This window comes from Strix aluco, chromosome 4, assembly GCF_031877795.1.
Source record: "Strix aluco isolate bStrAlu1 chromosome 4, bStrAlu1.hap1, whole genome shotgun sequence".
NCBI lineage: Eukaryota > Metazoa > Chordata > Aves > Strigiformes > Strigidae > Strix > Strix aluco.
The window spans coordinates 119,718,708-119,737,659 of NC_133934.1; the positions used below are offsets into that span (position 1 = coordinate 119,718,708).

The 18,952-nt window shown below is 45.5% G+C and overlaps 1 protein-coding gene across 2 annotated transcripts in view; it reads left to right on the plus strand.

Moving 5' to 3' along the window:
- RCOR1 (REST corepressor 1) overlaps window positions 1-18,952 on the plus strand; it is an 88,744-nt gene that overhangs the window by 55,120 nt on the left and 14,672 nt on the right. For both annotated transcript variants that reach the window (XM_074825146.1, XM_074825147.1), the window contains 3 exons: window positions 8,989-9,041; window positions 13,109-13,270; window positions 15,880-15,998. In XM_074825146.1, the coding sequence (XP_074681247.1) occupies window positions 8,989-9,041; window positions 13,109-13,270; window positions 15,880-15,998 (334 nt within the window). The remainder of the gene's footprint in view (window positions 1-8,988; window positions 9,042-13,108; window positions 13,271-15,879; window positions 15,999-18,952) is intronic.

The window sequence follows — 18,952 nt, forward strand, 5'->3', positions numbered from 1 at the left end:
GCTGAGAATGTTCCTATGTAGAGTGTGGAGGCCTTGTATCAGGCTGCTAGTAGTCTGCATCTGTGGTCTTCCATGCTGAGTGTCATCTCTGTGTGTCAAACTTATTTTTCTGAATTGGTAAATCTGGCTTTTGAAAAGGGTATACTAGATCAGGTGTTTTCAAGGAGTGCAAAAAATAATAATTTCCATAAGAAAATCTGTGTGAGGGAGGTTTCTTCCAATCCAAGTTACCATCTCCTGCATTGAACCGTCTGATCAAATAATTTTTAAAATATTCTACCCCTTGTCACAACTGTATTGATAATGTTGCTACTTGCATTGCTTTGGCATGTTGCTGCCTGTAGTTGAAGTATATAATCCAAGGCTATAACCTCTCAGTAGAGTTAACTCAAGCCACGATTTGACAGCAGAATAAATCTGGCTTTAGGGCTTCTCAGACTGAATTGAGAGCACTGTGCTGAATAATGCAAAGAGCTGTTCTGCTCTAAACTCACTTTGTTAGGATGCGTGTTCTGTGCATTTATCCTGTCTGTAACTTCCTGTCTGTGTCTTGGAAGGTCATATGTGGGAACGAGCATTCCCTCTCTGGAAGAAGCTAATGTGCACTGGTTTTATGTTCTTACATGGGCTCCAAACCTGGTATCAAGTGCTCTGGCTAGTTACATTTAATACAGTCCAGTGCCTAGGTCTGATTTAGGATCAGGTTTGCACTGCTGAATGATAGCCATGCTCACATCCTGTATGGTCACAGATTAGGTCCCGGGGTGATCTGATGTGGCGCTGCCTATGCTGTGCTAGGTCCCAGAGGTAGTGTTTCCTCTTTACTACTGCCCTGCCAGATCTCCCTTGTCCTCTTCTCTTCTGTGGTATGTACAGAGACATCTGGGGTACCTAGGGCCTGTAGATCCTGAAGCCTGTGCCATTCCCCCGGTAAAGTGTCGTTCAGTGCTATGGCAGAGTAAATTTCTGCCTGAAGCTTAAATGTGATGGACGTATAAGAATCAGTCTTTCTTCCCAGAGGGTCCTCCATGGATATCCTTACACGGGGCATCCACATGGCCTTTCTGAGGGAGAACAGCAGCAGCATCAGAGAGCAAGAGGGGCAAGAGAGCATCAGCCAGCTGGCTTTCATTGTGGTGGTCCTCATTAATACACTGCCCACACATATGCACAGTGTGTTGAGACTTTTATTCATGTGATAGTGTCAGCTGAGGGTTCAACTTTAGGAATAAGCATATGTTGGTAAAAGCCTTAGAAGTAACATGTCTACTAGCAAAAGGCCTTTTCTGGTAAACAGTTTAAATAGCTTTGTCAAGCTGCAAAAACTATGCTGGGTTTGTCAGTACACCTGTGTCTGCAGTACAACCTTCTTGCTGGTATAGCAAAAATTAAAGGCAGATGAGTCAGGTCTTTAAGCATCACTGGAGCTTCAACTTTGGACTTGCCCTTAGATGCAGGCCATGCAAAGAGCAGCATTAAAAAAAAGTGGGGGGGGGGGGGGATACTGTATTTCTTTTCTAACTTACTAGTGTGCACTGCTTGGGTGGTGACTGGTTGCCATTGTGTGAGAAAGGCAGCTTTTGGTATGTCAGAGCTTTTAGAGGGACAGATGTCCCAGCGATGGGGCACTCCCGTTTTATTCCTTGTTTTATGCTCTCTGAGGCTGCCGTTTTCAGGCTCCAGGTGTGGTTCCATGAGCAACTCTTTCCTCACCAGTGCTAGTTGACGTAGCCATGCCTGTCCCTGCCTGCCTGCTCATCCCTTGCCACTGTGCTGTGCTGGGGCAAGGAATGAGTTGCGCTTTTGGCTGAGCTAGCCTTATCCATCGCGGGAACTAGGAGGGCTTGTCTCTTCTCAGGCTTGTGTAACCTCCCACCAAAGTGATTTCTGTATGGTATACAACCATATAAAAAGTGTAAAACTGTTTGGTTTATGAATAACATGCTCCTTTGGTGGTGGTCAGCTGTTCAGTGCCTTGAGTGGCTCCAGAGCTAGTTCAGGAGAAGGTGACAGCCTGTGTAGCTAGGGCTGGCAATAGGAGGGTTTGGGACTGCTCCTCCTGGTAGGTGAGAGCATCTCTATACTTCCACCACTCAGTGCTTGTACAGCTTCACTGTTGCTTGGGTGAGGGAGCTAATGCAGCAGGAGAGGGTTGGTTGTTTTTCAGGTGGAACAGTTTCCCAGTCTGGTTCCCTTGGGGCCCAGGCAAATATTTATGCTCTTGGGTGGAAGGAGGTGGCTGGAGGCTAGGGGTGCTTAACCTGGTCCTGCCGTCGAAGGAGACTTCTAATGCAATGGCACCCTATGGGCCTTGATACAGGGGCAAGAGATGTAATACAAGTAAAATCTGAGCTACAGGGAGCTAAGTGGGTGGGAGGTTGAGATACACTGTGGAGTCTTGTGACTCAAGGTACCCTGCCCCACTGCAGGGTATTTTCTCTTGCTCCTGTTCAAGTAAACTTCCCCGGGATAAGGTTGATTTTTTTTTTTTTTTTTTTTTCCTTTGCCTTGTAGTTGCATCCAGACTTACTCCTCACCTGCTGCAGACGCAGTGGAGTTAAGGCCTAAATCCTATTGTGCCTTCAGTTGCATGAAGTGATTTTTTTCTTTTTAAGTAACCCTTGTGTCTGTGTAACTAGTGCGCTCTGTTCCTAGAAGCAGTGTTAAATGAGGCTGTATGCCTGCCCAGATGGGTGCAGGACCGGCCACAAAACATGCCTGTGCTCTGGCTCTCTGCTCCACTCTTGCCTGTGACACACATTATGTCTTGCCATGAAGAGGAAATAGCTTTTTCAAGGCAGAAGACCCTTTTAAAGAGGCGGGTCTTATTTTCTTTTAAGTGATTCTGCCCAGAAAAAGTGGTCAAGCCACTTGCTTTGATCTCTGCTCCCCTCTGCCTCCTTTTGCAGCTGGCTTTAGTGAGATACTTGTCCAAACTGCTTTTTGCAGCTTCCTCTCCTGTGCTGGGACCACGAGGTGGCAGGATTGTTCCACTGATGCTGCAAGGGTGGTGGGACAGCAATGCAGCTGCTCATTTTTATAGCCAAGGCAAAAACTGTGCTTAGTTGTTTGTGTACCATCATAATTGTGTTTTGAAATTTGGAAGAATTTCACATGTATGTGTCTAATCCATGCTCCTTATTTTCTTTATACAACATTGACTTGTTCTGGGTCTTGACTTTTTTTTCCTGTTATCAAGGGAGATGGAGGGGAGGGGGAGATATACAGCAACATCCAGAATTCCTCGCAGGTTCCAGCATTGATCAAACCCTGTGAAGCACATTACTGAGGCTGTGAAGGCTGTTGCTTTTGTCCTCATTTCACCCTGTTCTGTCAGGGTATTGCATCACGTAATATGCAAAGTGTTCAGAGCTCCTGCAGTACCCCAGTAATAGGGGTGAACTGAGGTTGCAGCAACAGCTCTACCTCTGCATTCCTGTTGCTTGCTATAGGCTTTAGCACACTCACTTCTGCTGCAAACCCTCATTGGGGTCACTGAGTCCACTAAACATAATGCAATGCCTGTGGGGTCACTAAGAAGCAATTTGGGTAGGGGGGAGAAATTCTCCTGAAAGACCCACTTGGAGAGATCATTTAATCTGATCGAATGGTGATGAGGGGAGTCATTGCTTTCAGGCATTTTTCTTTTCAGAGTTCTCCTACCCTTCTGAAACTAATGCTCCTGTTTTACATCTCTCAATTCACTGTTCTAGGATGCAGGGCTGAAAATCAGCAATGCAGTTGTTTTCTCTTGTCTCTCTTTCCCTCTGTCAGCCAAGAGGGTCCCCTTTCTTTTGCCTCTATTGAGGAATTCTTTCTGGAAGATAGTTAAGCAGAAGAAAAGGGTGTATGAGAGAGATGGCTGGAGGTAAGACCACAAAATTCAGGCAGTTGATGGCACCATTTTGGTCAAACTCTCCTCCCTAGATGGCAGGGAGGGGATGCATCTTTCTCTGATTCCTTTCTCACTCCTTTCCATTTCCCTTATCTCTTTGGCTGTTAGTGCTACACACGGGGTCCTTTGGTCATTTCATTGTAGACATCGCTTCTTGTATTAGGGAGAGGTGCTTTTTAGCATCTGAACACTCTGTGCTCTTTGTTGACAATGTGTATGTGGGGCTCTGTTCCCTCTGTGTCCCCACCTTTTTGTGCTGCTTCTGCCTTCCTGAGCATGACTCCCTGTAGGGGAGTACACTTTGGGCCTGTGTTGACTCCATTTTGGGTGTGGGACGGACAGGGGGGGTCCTGCTCACCCCCACACAGCTAAAAATGCATGCAGGAGAAGAAATATAGCCAAATAAGTAAAGAAATACCAGTTTGATTCTCTTTTCTGTCCCTCCCCCCATCTGGTTTCTAGTAGCAACAAGAGCCTTCACAGGAGCAATGCATCTCCCGTGTTGCACAACTGTCTATGCAAGTATCATTGTATTTTTGGCCTGGTCTGTGCTGAAATGTCGTTCTGGCATGTAGAAGTGGGTTGGATGGGAGGGGAGGATGCTCTTGTCTGCTGTTGTCTGTTCACGGAAAAGTTATGCTTGTAGAGTGTACATGGTGGTATAGTTTATGCTGGGGGAAATGGGATGGGATTGTTTTGCACTTGTTTATTCTCTTCTGCGAAGTGGCTAAGAGCTGTGCTTGCAAACTGTCTCTTCTGGTGTAAGCAGGGCTTTGCCACAGGCTCCTCTGGCTCTGAACTCTGATGTCTAAACAGATTGCTGGGTTACATGCTGAGCGTGACTGAACGCCACTGAAATGCGGTGGAGCAGAATTTCACGTGCCCGCTGCCCTGGGCTTGCTAGAGGTGTGTGGGGAAGGCAGAGATGGAAGAGGGCACTTATTTATCTGGTGTGGCATGTGAAGCATTAAGCTTGTAGCAATTCCAGGCTCTACTGGTATGGGAGACTAAAGGGATCCTGTGACTCAGCTGGTGCCATGCTCTTTCTTGCTCAATTCATGTGGAGGGGGATGGTAAAGAAAGAGCAGTCAGAAGGATTGCTCAAGGGACTGTCATACCTCTCAGATGGTGCAAGCATCAAAGCGAGTGAGCCCGCAATTAACCAAGAAATTACAAGCAAAATGGGCTAGATTGTTAGTAGGCAGGCAGGGAACAAGCCAAGAGTAGAGTATGATGGTGTACTACTTGTTCTTCCTTCATCCACAAACACTTGTTTAGTGTATAGAAGGAGCATTGCTATGTGCTCATGGTTGGAAAAAAGCCTTACTGCTTTTTTCTTATTTTTCTTTTCCTCCACTGTAACAATGACATGTAACACTGAGGTGTTGCAGACCCCACTGACAAGAAAAGCATCCTGCCTCCTTTCATGGTGTCTGATCACTCATAGTCTACTGTTTGGCTCTGTGGTGTATTGACTTGATTTGAGAGAAATCCTATTGATATTGATATGTGGGGACCTTGCTAATGTTCTTGCTCAGGAGAGAAAATGCTGTAATGATTTTTTGGGGGGGTGGGAAGCAAGGGGGAGTAAGTATGTTTTCATTGCTTATAGCATCTGGCATAAGAAAGGTAATTTGCTGGAAAGGAGAACGACCTCATCTCTTCTCTGTATATATTAAAGGATAAGATGCTGAAGTCAAATCAGGAACTATAGATCTTTCCACAGTGAAAGCAAGCTAGTTAATGCAGGAGTACTTAGCATTCAAGAGCTTAATTCAGCCTTGGACTTCAGAGAATTCAACTCCTTTCCCTCCCCCTTTGACAAAATATATAACACTGCATGTGCAATACCTGTCCTAAGGAAGCCGTGAGCGTTTAGCTGAAGTACAGGAGAATGCTGCACTTGGGTTTCCTGGCAGTTTTTGGTGTGGTTATAAAGTCTGGAAGCATGTGAAGTCTCCCTTCTGTCTGCATCCTACTGATGTTCCCTGCCCTGTTTGGTGTGTGGAGGGAAGGGATGGTGTGTAGGGAGAAGGCAGTTCCCTTCTCTGTCCCCATTTCCCCCATGTCATCCTCCTTGATCATGTTCTCCCCTTGAGGTGTGGTTCTGCAAGTTGATTTTTTTTTTGTTCCATGGCAAAGCTGATTTCCGAGGTTCCTAACATTTGGTAACCCTCAGGATGTTCTATTAGGCAATGCAGCGATTTCAGCCTGTTTCTGTCACTGTGCCATTACCTCCACCGTCTGTGCAACTATATTACTATGTTTGCCTTGTGCAAAAAAAAGTTGCATGCAAGAAGGGATGGTTTTCATCCGTGTTCAGCATGGCCATAGAATGGTTTGGGTTGGAAGGGGTCATCCTTGGGGTGGCAGGGGCCACCGTCCGCTAGACCAGGTTGCTCAAAGCCCTGTCCAACCTGGCCTTGAGCACTGCCAGGGAGGGGGCAGCCACAACTTTTCTGGGCAACCTGTTCCAGTGTCTCACCACCCTCACAGTAAAGAATTTATCCCTTTATATCTAATCTAAATCTACCCTCTTTTAGTTTAAAACAGTTACCCCTCATCCTATCACTACACTCCCTGATAAAGAGTCCCTCCCCAGCTTTCCTGTACGTCCCCTTTAGGTACTGGAAGGCCACTACAAGGTCTCCCCAGAGCCCTCTCTTCTCCAGGCTGAACAACCCCAACTCTCTCAGCCTGTCCTCATAAGGGAGGTGCTTCAGCCCCCTGATTATCTTCATGGCCTCCTCTGGACCTGTTCCAACAGGTCCATGTCCTTATGTTGGGGGCCCCAGAGCTGGACACAGTAATCCAGGTGGGGTCTCATGAGGGTGGAGTAGAGGGGGGAAAATCACCTCCCTCAACCTGCTGGCCACACTTCTCTTGATGTAGCCCAGGATACAGTTGGCTTTTTGGGCTGTGAGTGCACATTGCTGGCTCATAGTCAGTTTTCCATCCACTCATACCCCCAAGTCCTCCTCCTGAGGACTGCTCTCAGTCCATTCTCTGCCCAGCCTGTATTTGTGCTTGGGATTGCCCCGACCCATGTGCAGGACCTTGCACTTGGCCTTGTTGAACTTCATGAGGTTTGCACGGGCCCACCTCTCCAGCCTGTCCAGGTCCCTCTGGATGGCACATCCCTTCCCTCCAGCGTGTTGACCGCACCACGCAGCTTGGTGTCGTTGGCAAACTTGCTGAGGGTGCACCCGATCCCACTGTCTACGTTGCCAACAGAGATGTTAAAGAGCACTGGTCCCGATACTGACCCCTGAGGAATGCCACTTGTTACTGATCTTCTTAGAAACAATTTGTTGACTTGGATAAGTAGATGCGTTTGTGCTGCAGGGGTGTAAATGAACGGTTGTGACTACACCTTTCTCCAAAGGGCTAATAAAACTTTTACTGAATGTGTCCAGAATGTGGTCCAACGAACAGGTTCATCAGGCCCTTGGGAGCCCCCATTGTATGCAGGTGGGAGCTTAGAAGAGCAAGAACCTTATGGAGTGTCCTTGCTAATGTGGAACTGTGCCTGTATTTACTGCATGCTCTTCTGGAGCAACATGTGGCTGTACTAATATTCTCATGGACTTTTCCATGGCGTTTAACAAAGCCCTTTTTTGCAACACCTTTTTGTGAAAATTAACTAATGCATCTCCTTTCCAAATGAAGGGCTAGCACTGATATAGCATGTCATATGGCCTAGTATGATGGGATGTCTGCTTTTAGTATCTAGATTTAATTTCTTTGTATTGATGACAGGCTGAAAATAAGAGGCTGGTGCTCTCCTGCTGAGCATTTTCTGATCGATTCTCTCTGTTTTCCCAATACCTTTTGAGTTTATTCCTTAGTTTGCTCAGCTGAAGGAAGAATTGAGGAGTGTCCCGGCTTGAAGAAAAGGCTTTTAAGAAATGCCATGCCATTAGTCACCAAAGACTTCATGCAAGAGTTCTTGCAGGAAATATGGGAGAAGCACATTTGAGAGCTGAAGTTAATTATGGGGCCCAAAGAGTGGGAAATGTGTCTTCCTTAGCTGCAGTGCACGCAGAACCATTTCCTTCCAGAGGTGCTGCACATTTTCTCCATGAATCAGGTGCTCAGCAGAGGAATTTGCTTGCATTCCTCCCTGGGTATCTGCAGAAAAGGAAGGGGGAATGATTTTTGAGCTCATTGTTAAGTGAGTTGCCTTGAAGTCCAAAATTTGTAGAAGAATAGGAATTCTGGCTGTGTGTACCAGTTCTGAGTCTTTCAGGGTACTTGCGTGTTGGGATCCTACAGACAACCAATGCTTCCAGCATCTTCCACTCCATTAGGTGAAGTAGGAGTTTCACCTTTTAGCTTTTTTTTTTCAAGGATGTTGTTATCATTACAGTGCATTTAATAATGACCAAGCACAAGGGCACAGATTTCAGAACGCCACCACCGGTGCTGACTTTAATCCAGCCCTCTCAAATGGGTGCTGTTGCATATAATGTAAGCTCAGTCACTCATACTGAAAGAGACGTTTTAGTCCCATTTATAGAAAATATAACTCCTTAGGGCATCTTCATATTGTAAAGGTTAAAAGCTCCTAGGGGCCTGATAATACGTATAGGTGGGGTTTGGTCCAAGCTGAAAATTGCTGAGGCATAAGGGCTGAAAAATTTGCCAAGATGTCTGCAGTGGTTGTGCAACACTAGGAGTCTGGCAGTATTGGAAGGTATGGTTGTGTCTGGGGAATTTTGTTTGTAAGAAAACAACTGCTTGGGGGGATTGGGGAAAAAAAAAAGTAGCTGAGACAGTCATGTCTATAGCTTTGTTGGACAAGTTATGAAATACTATATGCCATGTTTCAGAAGTACTGGATTGGATATCTTGCATCATTTAGTCTTGTTAAGGAAAATACATAGCAGTTTGTCTGGTGTCTGTTGATTTTCTTTTGTTTCCTTCCTTTCCTGAATTGTTGGGAACAGCAGCTATTCATGAGAGTTCTCTCTGGAGGCTGCAATGACCATGACTGAAGTCAGAGCTGCAGGACTGGGTTTTCGACTGGAAAGGGGAAGGGGAGATGAGATCATTATATGAAATGCTCTTTATGCCTTCTCTTTGTTTTTCAGTGGACGAATATATTGCCATTGCTAAAGAGAAGCATGGATACAATATGGAGCAGGTAACAACCCTTTGAATACTTACTTTATTTTTTAAATTTTTTTTCAGCAGGTATTAAAACATGACTTAAAGTAACTACCTAGAACTACTTCTTCCCTCCTGTATTGTCTGTGTTTTCTCTTCTCCTACTTCTCCCAAAACTGGCTGTTCCTAATAGTAACCTATGTTCTTGGGGATATGGAGTTCATCCCCAGTTTTACACCAAGAGTCAAAAGAAGAAACAAAACCATTGTAACTTCTAGCTGAGTTTGGCCATGAGTATTATGCTTCCTACAATGACTACTGCTTGAACACTTTCAGAACCCCTAAACAATGTTAAAGAAATTGTCTTGTCTTTGGACAGCTGCCTGATTGCATTGCAGTTTCCAGTTGGCTGCTCCACCTCTGCTTCATGGATGTATTGGCAGTTATTAAGGAGCTATTGAACCATCATATGCGTTTCTGAGGCAAACCAATATCCACAGTTATTTACCTCAAAACTGTGCTGCAAATCATTTTGCATTTCATAGATGGGCACCTTGGATGCCTTTGCAGTAGGAGTGGATGACTTCACCAGCTGTCCCTGAGGGTAGCCAGTGCCTTTAGCCTAGGGATGGAAATCCTGGCCTGAGGAGCGGACCTCTCCTTTACTCCACATGGTCTAGGACTGTGTACTAATCTTCCCTGTATTAACCAACATCGATTTCAACACTCATCTGGGGAGATGAGTAGACCTGTGCTTGGGAAGCTTTTCTGAATTCTGCGGAGTTTCCTTATGCACTAATACTTGCCCGGAAGGAAAAGGAAGGTGGGGAATCTCATGACTTACTGTATTGGCAAATTACTTACTGTCTCTACAAAGGGACTCTATGAAAACTTGAAAGTTTATGAAATTGTTCAGACAAAGGTCATGAGCATAGAAACCAATGATTTGGATGGGCAAGTGTTTCTATTTAAATGACTCTGCTGTCATCTTTGAGTCAGACTTTCAGTGGTTGATACTCGTGCTCAAAAAGACTTCTTGTGGAACAGGGGCGTTGAAGTTGAGGTAACCAGCAAAATTTCCAGCAAAATCAGGAATGATCAGATTTGATATTTATAGTTTCTGAGTGCAGAGAACAGCAATAAAAGGAAGATGAAAGCACCAAAGGCTGTGACCTTAAATGAAAATAAGGGTGGTAGCTCACTTCATTTGAGGTGGGTATATCCTAGTATTGGATATTGTGGGTAATATTTGCCAAAAGAGATGGTCTCAGGGTAATAAAAATGGGTTTCATTATTCTAGTGGAGAAGTGTTGTTTGGAAAGTATAGACTGGTCTGGAAGACTGATCAAAATGAAGCTTGTGATATAAAAAAAACCCACTGAATTATTGTGTTTTGGAAAACTTAGATTTGGCTAACGGATTTGCATTCATTTTAATGCTGGAAATACAGACTTCCCACTCACTCCTCAAAGTCTTTCTCCCCTTTTTTCTCCCCTCCTCTGTGTACAGAAGTAGAAGTTGTGGGACTCACCACACCAGGATGTAAAGTGGCTGAGTAACTTGTAAAAAAGCATCTCCTAAAAATTTTTTTCATTCCTTCCATAGCACTTTCGCATAATTCTGTGGAGTTAAACATGTTTCCCAGGTCCTTTGGGATTTCCTAGACAGCTAAGCTAGGTACTTTCAGGAAGTAACTGGAGAAGATCTATCTTGTATTGCTCTAGAAGGCATGTGCTCATTTTGTATTATAGGGCTAAGTGTCAAGGCTTTCAAATCAGGATGATTTGTTGTGTCACCAAGGGACACTCTTCAGCAGGTATCATTAGAGCTGCTGTTGGCTGGGTAACTGTGGACAAGCTGATGCAAGCTCCCTGAAAGACAGTTAGAGCTCACTTTAGCATTTGGTCACTGTCTCTGGGCTTTGCTGACCAAGGCAGCCCTTTCCCACGTGTGCATCGCCCCAACAGCCGGTCTCTTTGGACCCCTGTATGGGTGGCTTGGCTGACAGTCATCACTCAGAGATTCCGGTTCTTCCATCTGTGCCCCCTGCCCAAAACCTACCTTCACAGATTGAGACATGCCAGTTTGTTGGAGGGAGTGGCGAGCTGTTCGGCAGGGTGGCTGGGGTGTGTGCTGGTGCTCCTCTGCCCAGCAGCTTTTCCATCCAGCTGGCTGCCTCTGCGCCGCGTGTGGCTCCCATACCTCCGGCCCTGCTCTCCCCTCGTCTGCGGCTGAGTGCCCTATTGTTGGCTCTCCTGCTATGAGATGGTGGCTGGAGGCTTGGGGCTGTGCTGGTGGCAGTCCCTGCAGCCTCGCCAGCTCGAGGGCAGGCAAAGGGCAGGCTCCATCAGGTGAGTGAGCTCTGTCAGGGCAAGCCCACTTTAGCTAGTGTTGGCAAACTGCGGTAGGTGGTTGTGTGGAGCTGTAGCAGTCACGGGCTTCTGGGAACGTAACAGCAAGTCTGGCCATGAGCTGCACTCTCCTGTCAGCCTCTGTCAGACACACTGCAACAAATGAGGCTGGAAAAGCAGTGTGCTCACCTGTATATGAGCGCAGAGCTCTCCAAGGGCAGCATGGAGTGGAGAAGGAATATTATGCTCCTGTTAAGCCTGTAAGGAAAACCTTTTTGTTTACCTTCTGCTTTGTGTAAGCAGCTGTCCCTTCAACCCTCACTAGCACCTCAGTGGTATTTAACACTACCCTGCCCTCCCAAAATGTCTCCCTCCTTGTTTTTCCTGTGCTTTCTCAGCAGAGATATTTGGTACAGCTCATATCTGAAGCTGAAAGGGATGGCAGGGAGAGAAAACTTGGTCCTTTGTGACTGCAGAATAGTTTCTTTGGCCCCATGCTTGCCAGAGTGGATGGAGATAAGTGGCTGTGTGGCTCCTGTGACATCTTCAGTGATTGTGCTGCAACCAAGACTACTTCTTATTCTGCATGGTGGCAAAAGGGAGGAGAGGGTGCCTGGGCAGCACTGAGAAGCCAGTAGGGTTAGGACAAGATCTTGGATAACACTAATATTTATACACATACTGTCTGCAGAATCTCAGGCGAGCAAGATCCCATAAAGGAACTGGGTTTTGCATAGCAAAGCATAATGGGGAAACCCCGAATTTGGAGGGATTTTGTAGCTCTGAGCAGCCAGGGTGAAACTACTAGATGAGGGTAACTGTGGCTGTGAAACCTGCGCTGAGTTTGCATATGACGAGCAGGTTACTCTGATGTTTTACTCAGCATGTTAGGGATTGTTTTCACTTTACAGCCATTGTGAAAGGCAGGTTTCTAGCTCCGCAGCATCAGACCTTCCCCAAATGACTTGTGGTGGTCACTGGCATGCCAGATGTAGTGATGTGTCATAACACATGGGGCTGCACACCCCTGGGAGAGGGGTGGCTGTGAGTGAGCATTTCAGAGATGGTGGGGGGAGGACGGTTTGCAGGTGGTGAAGTGCAGCGCATGCCCTTTGTCTTTGGAACTGAGAACCAGAGGCTGCAACAGAGAAACAAGATGTGTCTTGAACAAATGACCAGCCCTTAAAATGATTGAGATTAGTTCCTCCTTTGGGCCAGGGACATCTTAGCAACGATGAAGGTTGTGCATGTTCTCTGCCTTTCCTTTTTCCAGTTCTTCCCTCATCCTCTCCCCCTTTTCCCCCTCCCCCTTAAAAAGAGCCCCCTAAACAACCTTAAACCCCAGTCAATGAAACCATCCTCCTAATTGCACAGGAAATGAAGGGGAGTTTGGCACTGGCAAGAAGCTTCCTTTAGTCCAGCCTGTTTTTTAGGTAGTCTTCCCAAGTCTTTGCTTAGCTTTGATGCATACCATGATCAGTAAAGTTGGAGTGTTTTCTTCAATTTTCTTCTCCCTCCTCTGTATTGCTACTCTCTTACTACCTGTGTGGTTTGGATAAACTTGGTCTTCGCAGCCTAGCAGGGTGGGGGTCAGATACCGGATTTCTTGTGCACAGAAAAGTGTCTGATGTAGCTGAGAATTAAAATTGTCTAACGTGTTACCTGAGAAAAATGCTGTTGCTCTCCCTTTGCATACATATAATAATGTTTCTTGTGATTACAACTGAGCCCTTGGTGTCCTTGTTATTTCTAGGCCCTTGGAATGCTATTCTGGCACAAGCACAACATCGAGAAGTCTTTGGCAGATCTGCCAAACTTTACTCCATTCCCAGATGAGTGGACAGTGGAAGACAAGGTCTTGTTTGAACAGGCCTTCAGTTTCCATGGGAAAACCTTTCACAGGATCCAGCAGATGGTAAGTGGTATCACAGGAATGGAAAAGTCGAACAGGCAGTTGGACCATCATCTTCAGTGCTGATTGTGCTGAACTCTTGTCTAATGTTCTTGGGAGAGAACAGGCCAAAGAGGATGTTAGAGGAAGAATATTACCATGAATAGAAAGAAACAACATTGTTTCCAGAGTCTGTCAAGTGTTTTCCTGAAGTGCTTTATTAGTTCAGGATAAACTTCGACTGTGCCATTTTTTTGGTTGGAAATTACAGTTTTCAGTCCCCTGCGTGCTGTGGTAGTGTTTATGTCTCAGCTGGAGTTCAGGCATGGTCTGTACACATGTGCCCACCCACACACAGAGTAAAGATCATCTCTGTGCAAAGCTGATTTCCTTTCTTACAGCCTGCTTTTTAGGAATTCATTTTATTTGACTATGAAGTCTGTGCTTAATGTGATTTGGGACTGTCAATGGATGCTGCGGTGGAGGTTTATACATCATTGCAAGCATTCAGTCCTTTGCTTTTGGTTGGTAGTCACATTTTTTTAAACTGTGATTGAAAACTTTGAGGGTAGGTTTCTGCCTGAAAGGGAACTGCTGGGGTGTGTGCAATTTTCTTTCTAAAGAGGGAGAGGATGGGATGTAAAATATTTTTTTTATTAATTATATCTTGAGAGTTTCTTCAAGTGGCTCATCAGCTGGGTGGAAACCAGACTTTGTTCTTTGCTCTCCTTCCATAAAGTGCCTCTCGAGTGTTCCAGCAGGACCCGGTTACGTTGGTTGTGACCCTTTGAAGTGAGCCTAGGGTGCTGCAGTCTGTTCAGCCTCTTTAAAGCACATGTGAAGGTGTGTGTTGCTGATCCTGCTGAAAAGCGAAAGGCGACTTGCCTCCCAAGTATGAAGGAAGACTGCCAGATCCCTTTTCAGAAGGGTGGCAGGAAGAGGCTTGAATGTTCCCTTACTGGCATTTGTTTCCAAATATTCTCTGAGTCCTAGGGTCTCCTACTCTCTTAAGTCAGATCATGGGGCTTGTGCATACTATGGACAGTCTGTGGGGAGTTCTAGACTTTCCTGATGGGTGAAGCTGTCGTCTTCTTTATTCCTCTGTTCTTACACAGGGGAAGAAAAAGGGGAGGGAAATGTCCTGGGGAAAAAAAAGATAACATAAAGCCAGTCCTGTTGCTTGGTTAAATGCCAAAGCAAGAAATTCTCAATTCCGGTTTATATGCAAAAGCATGATTCTGTCCCTCGGTGAAGTGCATTCCAATACAGGGATGCCAAACTCATGCACTGTTCCCTAGGTAATGATATTTTTTTACTGTTGCTCCCAGAAAAGCCATCCTGCATGAAAGGAATTAAATGGCATGAAGCTTTGTGTTTAGCAGGGGACAGGAATCAATGGCTTGGGAGTATGTTAGTTGTTAGTTTGTATATGCTGCCCTGTTAGCACCAGTGCAGCTTGGAACTGAGGGGAAAAATCATCAAAGCCAGAGAATGAAAAGTGAGTTATGTTATTTACCGGAGCTGGTTCTGATGCCTTGGCACTCTTAGGATGTGTTTGTAGCCAAGTGGATGTTTGTCATGAGCAGCCTTGTCCCTGAGTTTGTTCTGTGGAACTCTTTAATTCCAGTGTACCAGACTGCTGCATGGCTATTGGCAGCACAACATTGACATAGTACCTGTGCTTTGCCAGTGCAGGTGGATTTATGCCTGTGTGTAGCTGTGGGCCAGGGTGGTATTTCTGGTGCGATCCATTATTAGGACGTAAAGCCAACCTGGAGTCTGAGAACCAGGCTTATCTCAAGTGAAGACTTAAACTGCAGTATCTGAATAAGAGAGATCTGGCTCTTGCTCACAGTTTTGTTTTCTTCCCCACCCATCCTGCCCTCCAAGCTGAATCAGACACTTATTTAAAAAAATGTTTTATTCAACAAGAAAGGCTGGACTTTTACCTTGTGAAAGTCCTGTGTAAGAACATCCATGCAGAGTACCTCAGAAGTAGACAATTAGTCTTAATGTAGTTTTACGCTTTTTGGAGGCAGACTTCTCATTCATGGCTACAGAGCAATGACGTTGGTTTAAGAGGACAAAAAACCAAATTCTGAGACTTGTGTTTTCCTATATCCTCAGTTCACCGTACAGTAATGTTTCACCTTTTGAAAACATCTTTTGTTGAGACCTTTGAATAGATTTCATCATGTGAATGGTGTGAATAAGCCTTTTTAACCAAACATCAAAGATATGCTTGGGTTGTAGCCTGCAATTCAGCAGTTCCTGTGGTTGCTTACACATGTCTGTGTTGGCTTTTAAAACTGTTATCTCAGTTTCAAGGCCCCATTTTGGATTTGCTCTTACTATGTTCCTCTATTCTGAAGGGAACCAGCTACCTGGCTGGTGAGTGGAGGCTTGCTGAGATGCTCTTCAGTGATTTTGATGTCCTAAATAGTAGGCACTAACCTGAAACACTCCCCCATATATCATTTTTGGAAAGGCTGCAGAACTGCCTTGCTTGAGCCTTTGAGAGAATCTATCGTAGAGAGATCAGATGTTCCTTGACAAAACCAGACCAATTGTATGTGAACTCCTGGGGATACTTTACATATAAACATATAAAAGGATACATGTTTAATTTACAGCTTCCTGACAAATCAATAGCCAGCCTGGTGAAATTTTACTACTCCTGGAAGAAGACAAGGACTAAAACTAGCGTGATGGACCGTCATGCTCGTAAACAAAAAAGGGAACGTGAGGAAAGGTAGGTTTGCAAGCAGAAAGGCTGTGTATTGACGTACACTGATTTTCTTTAGACTATCTCAGATTCCTGATAGCTTGTAAGAAACTAGACGTAGGATTTTCCCCAAAATGTTTCCTGGTTACCACACCTTCTTTCCCCACCCCTTTTCCCTGCTGTGCATGTTTTGCTTTGCTTAAAGCCAAAAGGACTCTGTCAGCAATTAGGTGTGCTCCCTTTTTCAACAATTCCTGATTGCCCTCTAGTGCAGTGGTCACTGTCCCATCACTCTAGAAGCTTTTTCTCTGATACTGCTTGAGGGTGGAGAGAATGAAATTGAAACTGTTTACAAGCTGATTGGCACTGTTGTCAGCAGAGCCAGAAAAGCTGATAAGCAGGACAGTAAAAGGAAGTAATGAAAGAGCTAGAAATCCGCCTTTATTTCCTCCATGTGGTGCTCAGTAGAGTGAGAACACTCACCTGATGGGGAACTCCAGTGCAGCACCTCTCAGCCTGTGCATATGCACACACAGACCCTTCCCCTGCCTTTCACTTTGAAAACTGTTAACATAAGGCTGTCAGGCCAAGCTCTGTTCCCGGAGAAAGATGAAGTTAGGGCTGTGTTTTTGAGTGACTCTCTTCTCGAGTAGCACAGGGGAGCTTAGGATGAGTTCTCTGGCAGAGGTGTCTCAAGGAGTGCTGGGTGCATTAGGATTTGGGTGAGGGTGGTGGTGTTTAAGAGGTCACTAGCACTGATCTTCAGCAGATGAGCTTGACTCCTGCTTGTGTGACTTTGTCTGCAAGATACGCTCCTGGATACCTATGCAAGCCCTTGACGGTAGGTCAGCCAGTGGCCTTGTGTGTGTTACTAGAAGTATCTGTATAGTTAGAACTGCCACTTGGTGACTGCCTGGTTCTGGAGCTGGCAGGGCCTCAGAATGCAGTGGCCTCAAGTGTGTGTGTGGGGAAAAAAAAACCACTTGAACTCCCATCTACTTGATGCAGGTGCCTTCTCAACCCGCTCTAAAATGCGGTTAATGTCTTTGCACACCAAACCTGAGGGGCGCCTGGCTTTGGAAGACTCCTAATGTAATTGGGCAAAATTCTGCAAAAGCTTTTTCCTCCAAGGAGTTGCTGCTCTAGCACTTCCCAGGCTGCTCTTTGCTGGCTCTAGTGCGTATGAGCGAGCCTTGTTTGGGAAGGGAGAAGAAATGTGTTTCCAGGGTTGAGCTGTACTGCACCAATGACTCACTCAACCTCTCCCATCTCTCCACTAGATCAACAATGCTTGCTTAACAGGCATGGCCAGGGAGAATACTACCAGCCAACTTGTCCAGTATTTGGTTGGCTTTCTTGGACCTGAGTCTCTTTTTTCCATTCTGTTCTTTTCCCTTCTCTGCAAAGACTGTCTTGGTTTTTCTTTTCCCCATCCTGTTTTTAAAAAATTTTTCTTACTAATTTATGAGGGGGGGGAAATTTTGTGTAAGGATTATGTGTTTGTCTCGTACTATGTAGTTTAGGATCTTTTAGTACTACCTATTTTTGTTCTGTGCTCATAAATGAAATTACTGCAATTTGGAAATACACCTCTCATACCTGTGCTTGTTTGCTGGGAAAAGCAGCACCTCAGACCATCTGGTGATTGGGAAAGAACTGTAAGGGCTGCTGTGTGCTGTAATTTTGTAACCTTTGAGGAAGGCAGCTGGACTAGAAATGTGTAATTTGGTTTACATCTGCAGCAAGCTAAGGACCAGGCCATCAGCTTGATGTTTGATTTTCCTTCTTCCCCTCCGTTATGTAAAATAGTCAAATCCCTACACCCCCAAAGGATTTGTCAGTGCAGCCATGCAGGGCATGGAAGCAAAGCTGGTGAGTTTGGGGTGCTGGATTTTGAGGTTGTACTGTGCCATTGGGTGTTGGCAAAACTTCAAAAAAGTTCTTCAGTTAAGTGATCAATGTCTAAAACCGCAGAATTGAGTGGGTGGGTTTTGATCTAGCTCATGTCTCCGGAACTTGCTGGAATAGAAGAGCAAACTACGAGCACAGCAAAGCCTGTGGGGGCTTGGTCTTTGCAGAAAGGCTGAAATTTGAACCTAAGTGAGAACACAAGGAAGCTCTTTTAGAGATGGAGTTAAGAGAAGAGACAGTCTGAGGTATTTCACTCGAATACTGCTATATCTCTTTGTGGCTAGGCAGGGAAAATCCCTAACCCCTCAGATTGTCACTAAAATAGCTCCCAGTGCATTTGAGACCAGGTTTTCAGTAGCTGTTCTTAGTTGCATGCAAGGGGCTTAGTGTATGCAGCTCTGGGAGGGGTGCTTGTGAATTTATTTCCTGGAATTGTCATTACACAAACTAAACACCCTCTGAATCAGCTTGTGAGCCAGGTGGCTTGGGAGAGTAGGAATGGCTTGTACAGGTGGCTGCTCTTGTGGAGATGGATGCCAGCTCAAGCTACACGGCAGTACGTTCCTCCTTAGGCTGTGTCTGCACAGGACGCCGCCGCTGCAGCAGGGAGACAGCCACGAGCGAGTGGCAGTACCGCAGCCACGCTCGCTGGCACTGGCCGTGCTTGCCGTCTCTGCTCCTGGGTGAACGCACCCTGGGTAGCTCCAGCGCCCCAGCAGCATCGCACAGCTTCTGCTGGGGTTTCTCTGCACAGCCCTGCTGTGTGCTGGCTCTGTGACATACCTGCACCAGCCAAAGTTCCTCATCCCAGGATATAGTTTGACATGACAAAATAGGTTTATCTTTTTGATTTAAAAAAAAAAAAAAAAACCAACACAAACCAAAAACAAACAAAAAACCCCCAACTTTGATTAGGTCAGCTTATTTCTTTCATTTCTGGGCATCATCCCAAATGGTGCAATTAACTTTAGTTGTGTACAGTACAGAAATTCTAAATGGCGAAAATATATTCGATTTAATGTCAGATTAAAATTTCAATGAAGCCAAACTGCCAGGGTCGCTTTCAAGAT